Genomic DNA, 15091 nt, shown 5'->3' on the forward strand with positions numbered 1-15091 from the left:
TGGTTGCGTGTTAAAGTTAAATATATCCATGTTATATAGTAAAACACACTATGTCTTCGTAAGAAGAGCAGAAAAGTAAAAAAAGGTGGAAAAAAGAGGTTTAAAGAGCTAAAAACTACAGAGCTACTGGAGAGGCAGCCATCTCACATGGCGCCATTTTAAGAATCTTAAACAATCCATAATTTTAGCTAGGTTGGAAATTATGAACTAGGTTAAAATTTTTAACTTGGGTAAAAAACAAACAAACAAAAAAATTGCAATGGCAGAAATGTTTAAATTATTACTGATTCTTACATTTGTACACCAACAGAGACACCACTTGGGTGCTTCAACAACCAGTTTCACTTTGGTCCACCATCTTCTTTCCATTTTTCCCAGGGGAAATCTTTTTTGTCAGTTATTCTGTGACTCCAGCTGAATTATGGGAAAGCATAGTGCGATACGTTTGCATACTATGAATATAGTAGATTATCCAGGTAGCGTTCAACCACTACTGAGTAGTTTGCCTACTGAGTATTGGAACATCCTATGTACTGCTTTTTGTGTACTAATAGTACGGAACTATGTGAATTCGGCAACCTTTGTTTTCTTTCTTTCTTTCTTTCTTTCTTTCTTTCTTTCTTTCTTTCTTTCTTTCTTTCTTATTTTGAATTCCTGGATTTTTTTCTAGCTTTCTGAATTTTGTCCCCCATTTCTGTCTAAATGTGTTTCTTTTTGAACTGTCGTACATGGTTGACATGGTCTGAATTCTGGCTCTGAAAGGCCGTCCATATTTCAAGCGATTCATCGCTTTGTTGTAGCTGACTGTTAGATGCTGGTGGACATTCTAGGCTCTGGTTTCCCAAGTATCCCTCTTGTGTATTTATTTTCATTATATTCACTGGATATGAGCAATCACATGCTCTGATTGGCTACTCTACTACTAGGATATCAACTGATATACCGTGAGTAGAGAAAAACAAAATGACGCAGGGTGTTGCTGAACCAACCGAGGATGAAATAAAAACTCTAATCGAAAACAAACCTCCCAAAAATACAAAAAGAGCAACAAAATATGAAATAAAAGTATTTGATGATAAGAACATATCTTTTTTATTTTTCAAGAATTATCACATTTTTCACAAATTGCTAGTCATTTCACCAGTTTGATGACATTCTCCATCTTTCAGCAGTAAAATTTGTTGAATTTTTTTTTTTAGACTGAGTCAAAAACTCAGAGACGTTTGAAAATTACATAACTGAAATGTCCAAGGAAGAATTAAATAAATGTCTAAAGCTATTCTATAACTCAGCATGACAGCAAGATGGCACTTTGTACAAAAAACCCCCCACTAAAAAGTCAATTCATGCAGCCATCTGTAGGTTTTTAAGAAGTCCGCTAAACGGAAATGATTTTGTCAGACATTTTGTATAAAGTTTTTATTCATCGAATTTGCAAAAAATAAAAATAAACTTATCTGTTTCTCAAAATCCAGTGAATGTGGATAGAATAAAACAATTATTCCACTCAATCTCATCGTACATGGCTAATAGCTGACTCAACGCTATGCTGTTAAATAACTGTTAAATAACTCAGTGTTGGCGTCATCCTTGAGTCAACAGTATCCTTCGGTCCCACTGATAGTCGCCTCAGTCTCATTGCCTCAAAGTTGAGATTAATTCAACTTGGTACCTGCTCACTTTGCATCACCAGCAGTTTCTTTGCCTGTCACTACAAGTCACTAAATTTTATTGACATTTCCTGGTCTCTGGTCACCATGTTGCTTCTAGTCCGTACCTGTTTGGATGCTCCTTGACAGTTCCTCAACCTCGGCTACATCACTCCAGTTCTCATATCTAGGGATTGTTCGAAACTAGGGCAAAACTGGGATTGGGTATTGGCCTGATACCATGCTCATTACTCATGCTGGTAAAAGATCCACCGATACGGGCAACCGATCCTAGGTATTACTATGGGATGTACGACTAGTGTACCGGTATGTTTCCACGCTAATGATCAGATGAGACAAAAGGACAGGGATCTGGATGTATTTTTACGATTAATGATGGCACACTGCAAACTGTGCTCTGTAAAAGTATCAAGAGGAGGAACTACGCTATCTTCCTACAACACAAGAAACCCTTCCATAAAACATCTTCCACATAAAAGTCAGTATGAGGAGCGCAATGCTTGCAGCACACAACAACAAGCAATACAGGCTAGAGGCGAGAATAAATGGCTACACACAATACTGGATAAATAAAACAAAACAGCGTACCTAGTACAGTATGATGTTCTTGATGATCAGCTGCTATCGCTCTTAGCAAAAGCATACTTTGCTTAAGTAATTGCTTACGAATGTTAATAAACATTGTCTTTGTGGGATTTTTTTAATACCAGTCCCGACTAGATGCCCTGTTTCAAAAAAGTGTCTTCTCTATCGCGTTTGGATTTGTATCTGTTTAGAACACGTTATTTGAATAATCTCTACCTGTTTGATGACATGTGTAGTACATACTCCTAGTGAAGAACATTGTTATTTATGAACTTTCGTATGTTACATGTATGTGACCTGTTTCAGCTTTATTTCACACCTGCATTTGAATTGTACAGCTTTTTCACCTCCTCTCAAAACGACTCGGTTGATAGAGCATTTGAGTCAAGCCAGCTTCGCCAGAAGTGTGCAAATTGAAAACAAATGGAGCAGCATATGTGAGACGCAGACATGCTTGAAATGCTTGAATGAAATGCGCTACCTGGCCTTCGGTGTGTATGAAAATAGTATTAAAGGAAGCCTGGTATTAAACTGAGGCATCTGTTTTTACAAACGCTTGCCAGGTTGCCAATCCGGTATGTTTTGCACAGCCTCAGATGGTCAAACTCAGGTGGTGTTTTGTGGAAACACTGCACCAAGTGACTCAAACTTGGAAATAAATTTAGGAAGTGGGTATGGAGTTACACTGAGGAATAAGAGGTACAGAATTAGATTATTAGATTTAAGGCCTGGTCCTACAATACCAATAACCCATCCGTCATCTATAACCGCTTATCCTATGCAGAGTCGCAGGAGCCTATCCCAGCTGACTATGGGCGAGAGGCGGGGTACACCCTGGATAACTCGCCAGATCATCGCAAGGCTGACACATAGAGACAAACAACCATTCACACTCACATTCACACCTACAGTCAGTTTACAGTAGAGCCACCAATTAATCTAACCTGCATATCTCTGGACTGTCGGGGAAACCGGAGCACCCGGAGAAAACCCACACAGACACGGGGAGAACATGCAAACTCCACACAGAAAGGCCCCCGTTGGCCACCGGGTTCAAACCCAGAACCTTCTTGCTGTGAGGCGACAGTGCTAACCACTACACCACCATGCTGCCTACAATTATAATGATAACTATAAATAAATCAGTCACCTGTAGTTTATGTGGTTGGTGGTCATACCAGACCGATAACGATACCTATAACCCAGGCCCGGGGTTTATCCATATCGGTGAGATTGCTTCTGGAGCGATTTTTCCAGACCTGAACCAATAAAACATCTGACTAATCAGGTAAGTGTTTACATGTGACGTTGTCTGAGCACGTACTATTTTCCCCAGGCATCTTTGTACATCCTTCTTGCATCATAAAGTCACGGAATATGGATTCACAGAAAATAAAAAATAATACAAAGCACGGATCTTTTATTCACGGATATATGATTCTCCATTAAATATTAATAGTAAGCAGTGCTGGGCACATTACTTTGAAAAAGTAATTAGTTACAAGTACTAGTTACTTCTCCAAAAAAGTAATTGCGTTAGTAACTGCGTTACTTCACTAGAAAAGTAACTAGTTACCAGGAAAAGTATTTATTGCGTTACTTTTTTTTTTTTGCTTACAGATAAAAGAGGATAACTGTTCTTTTCTAGTGAAGTAACGCAGTTACTAACGCAATTACTTTTTTGGAGTACAGAGTACAGAGTCAGTGAGCAATTAAGTCCTCACAGTTTACAGCATTATGATAACCTGGTTTATTACAGTTAGCTTAGCTTTCACCATTTACAATAGGTCAGGAAGATCTTTGATAGTGTTTTTAAGGAAGCATCAATCACAGGCAAAATAACATAACAGATCAAGGATGAATACCCTGTTTATCTGTTATGTTATTTTGCCTGTGATTTTTGAAATTATGCCGGTGTTTCCAGTTCGAAAATGCGACTTTGCGGCTTGGTGCTGCCATTGTCTCTTCCCCATCTCTGTGTGCGCGTGTGTGTGCGTAGCGGGAAAACACAATCGACTCCACCCACCTAGAACATCTTAGCAAATCACGATTTGTTCTCTTGCATTCAAAGGGTGAATGGGAGAATGTAAAAGCCATATTGGTACATAATTATTATTATATATTGCGGTACCGTGTTGCCAATGCTCATATTGTCAAGGCGCCCATATCAAATTGTAACGCATCACGTTACTTCCCGAGTAACGGTAACGGCGATACAAATATGGATTAAGTAACTAAGTAATTATTCCGTTACCCAAAATGTGGCTCCATTAGTAACGCCATTATACTCTAACGCCGTTATTCCCAGCACTGATAGTAAGTTAATAAAGTAAACGTATAAATGCAGGTATGATATTTTCATTATAAACTTCAGCAGTCCAAACATTTAATTGTTTTAGACTTCTTCATTTTTTTTTTATCCGTGATGCATCATCCATATGAAATCGGTAAACAATCTGTAATATACTGAAACGTCCATGACCAATCCGTAAATTATTAGCATCCGTGATGCACCTGTATTAAAATCCGTATTTTGTATCCTTTTTTATCGTATTTCCGTAATCCGTGACCTAGTCGTATTTTATCAACCACTGGAGTGTGCGCATGGGTTGTTTTGAAGTCCAAGCTGGACAGTATGACCTGGAATAATGTGCTACTACTTAGAAAAAAACTTTCATGACTATTCCTAAGTTGCATACATTTATTTACCTGAGTGGCAGGACCAAGTGATATTTATTATAATCGGGATTATAGTTGTGGTGTGACTGCTCCAGACTGGAACTAAATTCAGGCAGAGGTATAGTCATAATCGTAGTTATAGGTATAGTTATCGGTGTTGTGGGACCAGGCCCTTAGCAGTAATATTAATGTTAATAAAAGTTGTAAAATGTTTGAAACACCACCACCACCACCCCTTCCATTCAGATACGAGTGTCAAACTAAATCCCCAGTTACTTCTGCGCTCTTCACCCAAAACTGTAACCTCACAATCAAGCAATTCTCACTGTCTGGATAAGCCACAGCACAATGACACAAACCCAATTAACTTTGTGTAAACCCAATTTCACACTTATGCTCCGAGTCACGTTGCTGTATTTGACAGTAGTCTCGCCAGGGAGGATCAGCTGGACATTTTGCCTTGGGACTCTCCAGCTCTTATGCTGAAATACATATCAAGATATTTAAACTTTTTTTTTCGACAGTTGATATTTTTAGCGTCCAGGGTCAGCTAGAGCAGAGTTAATGAACGGAGCACACTACATTCAGAAGCCAGTCAATTCAGCATTATTTGTTCACAAATATTCCAGCCCAGTATGATGAACAGGATGGTGATGCCGGCATTGCCATCCAGGGAAGTCCAAACCACAAAGAGATGAGCTAGAACTGAACAATTAACACCAGGGCACGCAAGAAACTGATATGTTGCGACTAAAATATGCAGCAGTCCTACACACGCACGCACACACAGACATAGATCCACACAGCCCGGCTTCACAGATGTTCACACCATCTGGTCATTTCCATATTCCCTCAGATTTTTGTAAAGCACAGATGATTGTCTGCTGTCCTTTGCCTTTCTAAAATTATGCATCTAATAGTAGATTACATATGCATTTGTATATGTGTATTTTCATATAATTAAAATAGATTGTGCTGTTGCTTTTTGAGTATAATTAATTTTTTATTGGTCTTTTGCAATCCTGAGTGTCATTAGATGATTTGAGTATTTTCAAAATCTAAACATCAACGATGCAGCATGAAGCTTCCCCAAAGCATCGTTCTTACTTTATTAAGACTGTCATAACTTTATACTTATTTACACCAAAGCACTGTAGAATTCTCACATCTCGAACAGCTCTGACAGTGCAAATGCAAATGATAAGTCTATATTAATGCCTTATCTTTTTCTACAGTAACAGCTCATTCACAGGGACTTAAAGCAGAAGGTTTACATAATCTCAGACGAATATTAACAAAACCGGTGGTGTTATTTAACAAAGAAAAACACGTCATTGACGTATCATAATGATGCTTTCTGTTAGGAGACGTCTATTTAATATTTACGGAAGGAGTCTCTGGTGTCTGTGCTTTGTAACAATGAATACGTTTTGTGCCATGAGAAAGTCTTTAGGACAGAGCACTTTCCAGTTTCTCAGCAACATAAGTTATGTTTTTTTTTTTCTCTTGTCAAATTGTCAACAAAGAAGGAGGAAAAAAGAGGTTGGTGAGGGAATGACAGTTTACCTGTTACTACTTACAGTACCAGTCAAAAGTTTCAACAGACCTACTCATTCCTAGGTTTTTCTGTAGAACAATCCTGAAGACATCAAAACTATGAAATAACACATGGAACATATATGGAATTATGTAGTAAATAAAAGTTTTATGTATATAGTTTCATATTTTAGATTCTTCAAAGTATCCAGCATTTACCTTGATAATGCTTTGCACACCATTGGCATTATCTTAACCAGCTTCACAAGGTAGTCACCTGGAATGCTTTTCAATTAACAGGTATGCCTTGTCAAAAGTTAAGGTTTTGACAAGGCACACCTTGAGACAAACTAATTCCTGTCATCACACATGGTACCAGTCAAAAGTTTCGACACAGCAAGACAATGCCAAGCCACATTCTGCATGTTATAACATGTGATTTCATAGAAAAAGAGTGCGGGTGCTAAACTGGCCTTCCTGCCTCCCATTGAAAATTGAAAATTTCTAACTTTCTGTTGACAGAAAACACATTATAAGGTGTAAAATATGACAATGGTGACCCTGGACTGTTGAGCAACTGAAGTCATACAGGACTAGTCAAAAGTTTTGACACACCTTCTAATTCAGTGGTTAATAAGCTAAGGGTATAATAAACTAATGACACTCAGGATTGCAAAAAGACCAATAAAAATGAATTATACAAAAAAAGCAAAAGTTAGTGCAATTTCTTGCCTTCTTAATGTATTTGAGATCAAATAGTAAATAATAAAAATACAGTAAATAGCCCTATTCCACAACTGTAGCAATCTTCAAGAACCACTCAACTAAGTAAAGAGAAACGACTTCCATCATTACTTTAATACATGAAGTGTCTTCTAATTAATAAAAATAAAGAAAAAACACTGAATTAGAAGGTGTGTCCAAACTTTTGACTGGTACTGTATGGCTTCAGTTGCTCAACAGTCCAGGGTCACCATTGTCATATTTACACCTCATAATCTCATCTCATCTCATTATCTCTAGCCACTTTATCCTGTTCTACAGGATCACAGGCAAGCTGGATAGGCTCCAGCTTGCCTGCGACACCTCATAATGTACCACACATTTTCAATGGGAGGCAGGAAGGCCAGTTTAGCACCCATACTCTTTTTTTACTATGAAATCACATGTTGCAACATGCAGAATGTGGCTTGGCATCGTCTTGCTGTGTCAAAACTTTTGACTGGTACTGTATGTGATGACAGGAATTAGTTTGTCTCACTGATGTTCTACAACATTAAGTATAACTAGAAATGGATAAAAAGCACAATCTGTTGTTCATTAATAAATGATGAGCAAACCACAATGGTACTGAATCCACTTCACGCTTTGGGTTGAGCCTGAACACACATCCCTGTTGTGGATTATTGCTGCATTTGACTGAAGGTTGTAACTTGGAATTTCTGCTTACACAACAAGATTAACTGTGAGCTACTGCTCACTTACATACACCCCCGCTCTCGCTTATATCAGAATGCAAGCAATTGAAGGAATAGGACACTTATCAATGCTGACTTCAACAAATAATTAACCCTGAAACAAGTAAGTAAAGAGCAGTGTTCTCCACAGGGATTTCACATAACATCCTGGTAAATTGTCAATTTGAAATAGCATTTTGCTTCTTGAAATAGCGTCAAAATCCACGCTATATGTTTCGTAAATACAGTCAGTCGGTAAACAGGAAGTTGATGTGTGATAGACCTGAAAATGGTATACATGGTATAGAAGCCCAAGCTGAAGTTTGGTACCAAATATCAAGCATTTGTGATTTGTAGTTGCTCAGAAAAATGTTACGAAAATTTTGTAAATCCACGCTATATGTTTAGTAAATAAATTCAGTCAGTAAACAGGAAGTTGATGTGCGACAGACCTGAAAATGGTATACATGGTATAAAAGCCCAAGCTGAAGTTTGGTACCAAGTGGCTGTGATTTGTGGTTGCTGAGAAAATGGGTGTTATGGACAGACGGACAGACAGAGGTAAACCAGTATACCCCCCTCCTTCAGAGTGGGGGTATAATAAAGTCAATCACTTCACTGGTTTAAAATACTTGACTGATCTATTAACTTTAGAACAGCCATCAAGGTCACATTCGTTGGTTGTATCTATAACACTGATGGTGCATTTTGCTTTTTTGAGAAAAGAAATGCATTATAAACTCTTAATTGCTAATGTTAGTGGAAATTATGTAATTGCATGTTCAATGTAATGTGGAATGTAGAATAATTAAATAATATTGGTATTGAGTGGTATATCAGATATATTCCATTCAGCTAGCATGATATTGAACGAGTCAAAGATGAGTTCAATATCATGCTAGCTGAATGGAATATATCTGATATACCACAAAAAAGCAAGCCATTATTATTATTATTATTATTGTTATTATTATTATTATTATACATTCCTTTCGGATGTTCAACGCATCTTTCTCTTTCAAAATTCTCTCAAAATCTTCTGTATTTAATGAAGCAAACCTGGCAGCTATATTTATTTACAAATTGTCACAGTTGTTCGCTAGCATGGAAGTTTTACGTCTCCAACGTGTGACATCATGTTGTCTTGACAACCATGCAATATCGTAAACCATATTCAGTGCTCATTCTCCATTGGGTAGAGTGACATAATACACGTAGGATAAGCGATATGCTAACAATATTGCATGCTATCGAACCAAATGAATGAAACCCGCTAGAAGGGAATAGAATAAGTTTTTATTCCATTGAAAAAAGTGTCCTATATGTATAATAATTACCTATAACAGCACACCCTGTCATGTTTTATTCCTTACATCAGAGATTCCAAATGCCATGACAATAATGACATGTTACACTACCATTCAAAAGTTTGGGGTCACCCAGACAATTTTGTGTTTTCCATGAAAAGTCACACTTTTATTTACCACCATAAGTTGTAAAATGAATAGAAAATATAGTCAAGACATTTTTCTGGCCATTTTGAGCATTTAATCGACCCCACAAATGTGATGCTCCAGAAACTCAATCTGCTCAAAGGAAGGTCAGTTTTATAGCTTCTCTAAAGAGCTCAACTGTTTTCAGCTGTGCTAACATGATTGTACAAGGGTTTTCTAATCATCCATTAGCCTTCTGAGGCAATGAGCAAACACATTGTACCATTAGAACACTGGAGTGAGAGTTGCTGGAAATGGGCCTCTATACACCTATGGAGATATTGCACCAAAAACCAGACATTTGCAGCTAGAATAGTCATTTACCACATTAGCAATGTATAGAGTGGATTTCTGATTAGTTTAAAGTGATCTTCGTTGAAAAGAACAGTGCTTTTCTTTCAAAAATAAGGACATTTCAAAGTGACCCCAAACTTTTGAACGGTAGTGTACAGTATGTTGATGTGGTTTCTCATGCATAGTCTGACAGCAGGAATCTAGAAAAGTCTCCAATACAATAAGTAACTATGGCTTGGATCTTCCAAAATACACTTTATGCCCAAAAGATTGTGGACACCTGACTATCACACCCGTATGTGCTTTTGCACATTCCAGTCCAGATTTATTCCCACTTTGCTAGTATATTAATCTACACACTCCTGGGAAGGCTTTCCACTAGATTCTGGGGCGTGGCCGTTGGGATTTGTGCTCATTCAGCAATGAGAGCATTCATGGTCTGGCACTGACGTCAGGCGAGGATTCTGGGGTACAGTTGGAGTTCCAGTTTATCTCAAAGGTGTTCAGTGGGGTTGAGGTCAGGGCTCTGTGCAGGACACTCGAGTTCTCCTACTACAACCTTGGCAAACCATGTCTTCATGGGTCTCGCTTTTGCACAGTGCCACTGTCATGCTGGAACAGGTTTGGTTCCAGTCTCTTAGTTCCAGTGAAGGGAAATGGCACTGCAACAGCATACTAAGTCACCCTATACAATTGTGGCAACAGTTTGGGGAAGAATGACATATGCATGTGGTCTTCAGGTGTCGACACACCTTAAGCCATATCGTGTAACTCAGTAAGACTTCACAAATAGTATGAGTATAGATAGATTTGGATAGTAAAAGCTGATTATATGCTTTTGCATGAGTAATATAATGCTTAATTTGCTAGATTACATCGAACTGATGTTTCAAAAACACAGCTGAGACGTTTAAACTGATTATTATGGACCATTAATACTCTTGGATACACAGCAAGCGAGAACAAATTTACAAATTATTGTGTAACATGAAGTGAGATCTCTTCTTAAAAGCTCAATTTGTGACTCTGTTGTGGATCATGTGCAGTCTGCTGTTTTAAAGATGGTCAAATTAATCAATGATGCATTTAGACACTTAGCATTTAACACGGTCCAGTCTACTTGTGCACAAGTAAAACCACATCTGGCAACAAATGGAATTTTAGCCAGGTAAACATATTATTATTATTATTATTATTGAATGACCTGGCGACTTGTCCAGGGTGTACCCCGCCTTTCGCCCGTAGTCAGCTGGGATAGGCTCCAGCTTGCCTGCGACCCTGTAGAAGGATAAAGCGGCTAGAGATAATGAGATGAGATGAGATTATTATTGACGAATTTTGTTAGCATTAATTTTGATTTAACACCACTTGCTAAAAGTGTACATTAATCCTCTGGTGAGTATTATTATTGCTCGCTGTTTTTGATTTCTAGTAAGATAAGAAATGTTTCCAAACTGGCAAGGATTAGGCTAATTGTACACTTAGCCAATGGCTTCTCAATCATAAGATCAGTATGGGTTTAATTTGAAGCCGATAGACACCTCGCCTTTGCAGATCTGACCAATAATTGCCCCTGGCGGCTTCAAAGGTATTTTAATTGTACTTAACACCTTGTGGAGAAAAACTTCTTTCTAGATTAGCTACAGGCTGGCTGGGTCAGTGAAGTGCTCATTTTATTTTTTTCCAGCATTAAAAAATGAATGAACGCATGAATCTAAGAAAGAAAAGTAGAATGCAATAGAGCAAAATAAAACCATCCACCCGAGCTTATGGAAATGAAAGAAGGTGTGTGGAAGCAGGGCAGTCTTTCACCTTCACACCCTGTCTCTGTGCGACGTCCACATCTTTGCTGAAGGCAATTATTCACCCAGAATGCAAAGCGTTTCCTATGAGGAAAGATCTTTAATCCTCCTAAAACAAGCTTTATCATTGTGAAAGACAGTGTGTTGGGGAATTACTCAACCAGTCAATGCATTGTTGAAATGGTTCACACAAACGAAGGCAAATGCTGTTTAATATGGGCAATTGCTGTCTTTTGTTCTCTTTCTTTTTCATTTGGGTAAAGAGTTACAGTTTTTTTTTTCTTGTACACGTATATTTATCTCTTTTTGGACCAAATTCTACCCCACTGAATGAAACTGCATTCCTCTTATTGAATCACAGAATTTAAGATATATTTCGGACAAATAAACCTTGCAGTCAAGTTCACAGTAATTGGTCCCATCATGAAAATAAAATTCTTAGAGAAACTCTTGATCTTTTGCCATTTTCACACAAGTCTCTAAAACAAAAACATCCAATGAATGAGAATTTTATGGGAGGGGGGGACACCTTGGTGTTGATAGAGGACACAAGAGAATGATCAGACCTGCTTTGACCTGACGGTAACTCAAATAAGCACTCTTTACAACTGTGGCGATCAGAAAAGCATCTCGGAACACACAACACGTCGAACCTTGACACAGATAGGCTATAGCAACCTCATATTAGACATAAACAGGAATCTAAAATATAGTTTACCCTTTTTATCCCCCTAGCATATAATGCAGAGGGATATAGCTATCGCTCTGTCCATCCATCTGTAAGCATTTTAGTTTCCGGAGCATAACTCAAAAACTATTAGGATTTTTTTTTTTTTCATGAAACTTGACAGTTATGTTAAGTGACTAGAGGAGTTGTGCCTTTTGACATTTTGGGATTTCTGTGATTTTTTTTTTCATATTTCCATGGCAACCAATTCAACTTAGGAAAATTTGGAGTGGGGTTTCATGTGGGGGCATTTCATCTCCAGATGACTCTTGTTTTCTTTGCTTGTGTTCTTCTGCAAATTATAGTACTGCTTTCTAAATGAAGCTTTCGATGTAGAGAAAAAACAGTATCAAGGTTTTTTTTTTTTTCTGTGTCTAACAAGGTGGAAGAACACTTAGAGAAGGATGCTAGATACTTGTCCATTTCAAGCTGCTTTATATTCATAGATTTGTGCATGTGGTCTTCAGACCACAGGGTTTTAACTGATTTTGTTCCAGCAACACTTTTTGCAGAGATTTACACTGTTGGGGGTCATTACCTTTCTAAAAGATCCATCTACAGATAAAAGTTAACTTTCTGCTTGAAGCAACCGGTTTTAAGGCTTAAATATTCTGGTCCAGACAAGAAGATTGCCTTAAGAGCCAATAGCCTACCTATTGCAAAAAAGCACTGACAGTGGTGCTTGAGAGTTTGTGAACCCTTTAGAATTTTCTATATTTCTGCATGAATGTGACCTAAAACATCACCAGATTTTCACACAAGTCCTAAAAGTAGATAAAGAGAACCCAGTTAAACAAATGAGACAAAAATATTATACTTGTCATTTATTTATTGAGGAAAATGATCCAATATTACATATCTGGGGCAGCACAGTGGTGTAGTGGTTAGCGCTGTCGCCTCACAGCAAGAAGGTCCGGGTTCGAGCCCCGTGGCCGGCGAGGGCCTTTCTGTGCGGAGTTTGCGTGTTCTCCCCGTGTCCGTGTGGGTTTCCTCCGGGTGCTCCGGTTTCCCCCACAGTCCAAAGACATGCAGGTTAGGTTAACTGGTGACTCTAAATTGACCGTAGGTGTGAATGTGAGTGTGAATGGTTGTCTGTGTCTATGTGTTGGCCCTGTGATGACCTGGCGACTTGTCCAGGGTGTACCCCGCCTTTCGCCCGTAGTCAGCTGGGATAGGCTCCAGCTTGCCTGCGACCCTGTAGAACAGGATAAAGTGGCTAGAGATAATGAGATGAGATTACATATCTGTGAGTGGCAAAAGTATGTGAACCTTTGCTTTCAGTATCTGGTGTGACCCCCCTTGTGCAGAAATACCTGCAACTAAACGTTTCCAGTAACTGTTGATCAGTCCTGCACACCGGCTTGGAGGCATTTTAGCCCATTTCTTCATACAGAACAGCTTAAACTCTGAGATGTTGGTGGGTTTCCTCACATGAACTGCTCGCTTCAGGTCCTTCCACAACATTTCGATTGGATTAAGGTTAGGACTTGGCCATTCCAAAACATGAACTTTATTCTTCTTTCACCATTCTTTGGTAGAACGACTTGTGTGCTTAGGGTCATTCTCTTGCTGCATGACCCACCTTCTCTTGAGATTCAGTTCATGGACAGATGTCCTGACATTTTCCTTTAGAATTCACTGGTATAATTCAGAATTCATTGTTCCATCAATGATGGCAAGGCGTCCTGGCCCAGATGCAGCAAAACAGGCCCAAACCATGATACTACCACCACCATGTTTCACAGATGGGATAAGGTTCTTATGCTGGAATGCAGCATTTTAAGTGTATCATGGCACGAACAAAGGAGATTTCACATGTGTTGTGAAGATCAGACTTTGATCGATCCCTGTTCTTTAAATAAAACAGGGTGCCCACTCACACCTGATTGTCATCCCATTGATCGAAAACACCTGACTCTAATTTCACCTTCAAATTGACTGCTAATCCTAGAGGTTCACATACTTTTGCCACTCACAGATATGTAATATTGGATCATTTTCCTCAATAAATAAATGACCAAGTATAGTATTTTTGTCTCATTTGTTTAACTGGGTTCTCTTTATCTACTTTTAGGACGTGTGTGAAAATCTGATGATGTTTTAGATCATATTTATGCAGAAATATAGAAAATTTTAAAGGGTTCACAAACTTTCAAGCACCACTGTATTATCAAACACCACACTATTGTACCTGCTTATGTCATTTTTTAATCCATTACCTGCCTTTTGCAGGTCATATTCTGTAAGTGGGCTGCCAATAATTCTGTAATTCTGGAACTGACTATTTCTTTCTTTTTTTTTTCTGACAGAGATTGACAAAGGAGGGTGCGGAGACCCAGGAGTCCCAGCCTATGGGAAGCGCAAGGGAGACAGTTTTCTGCACGGCGACGTGTTGACCTTTGAGTGTCAGGCTGCCTTCGAGCTGGTCGGAGAGAGGACTATATCATGCCAGCAAAACAACCAATGGTCTGGAAACAAACCCAGCTGCGTCTGTAAGTCCTCTTCCAAAATGTGCATCCATAATTAACGTTCTGCCATTTAGAATGATGAACACACTGCACTGGAGAGGCTTGACAGATCGACGACGCCAATCCGAATGGCAGCGTGTTGGCTGCCGTTTCTAAGCTGACACTTTTGGTGATCTATTATAACCTCATTTGTTTCGTATGCCATGTTTTTAGAGGAACGATACAGCAAGCTTCTAGTTATGTTGGCAATGTGTTTATTGTAAGATGTTTTATTCCATGTCTGAGTGCTTTGTTGTTTGAGCAGGCACCCTGTGAATTAATCATTTTGCTATTGTTTGTTGACTTTTGGGTCCAAGCCAAGCTCAGACCACTTGAATCAT

The 15091-nt window shown here is 38.6% G+C and overlaps 1 protein-coding gene across 1 annotated transcript in view; it reads left to right on the forward strand.

Moving 5' to 3' along the window:
* The window catches only part of csmd1a (CUB and Sushi multiple domains 1a), an 800422-nt gene that overhangs the window by 442261 nt on the left and 343070 nt on the right, over positions 1 to 15091 (forward strand). The window contains exon 12 of the mRNA XM_060924925.1: positions 14553 to 14735. Coding sequence (XP_060780908.1) covers positions 14553 to 14735 — 183 coding nt within the window. The remainder of the gene's footprint in view (positions 1 to 14552; positions 14736 to 15091) is intronic.

This window comes from Neoarius graeffei, chromosome 7 (assembly GCF_027579695.1).
Source record: "Neoarius graeffei isolate fNeoGra1 chromosome 7, fNeoGra1.pri, whole genome shotgun sequence".
NCBI lineage: Eukaryota > Metazoa > Chordata > Actinopteri > Siluriformes > Ariidae > Neoarius > Neoarius graeffei.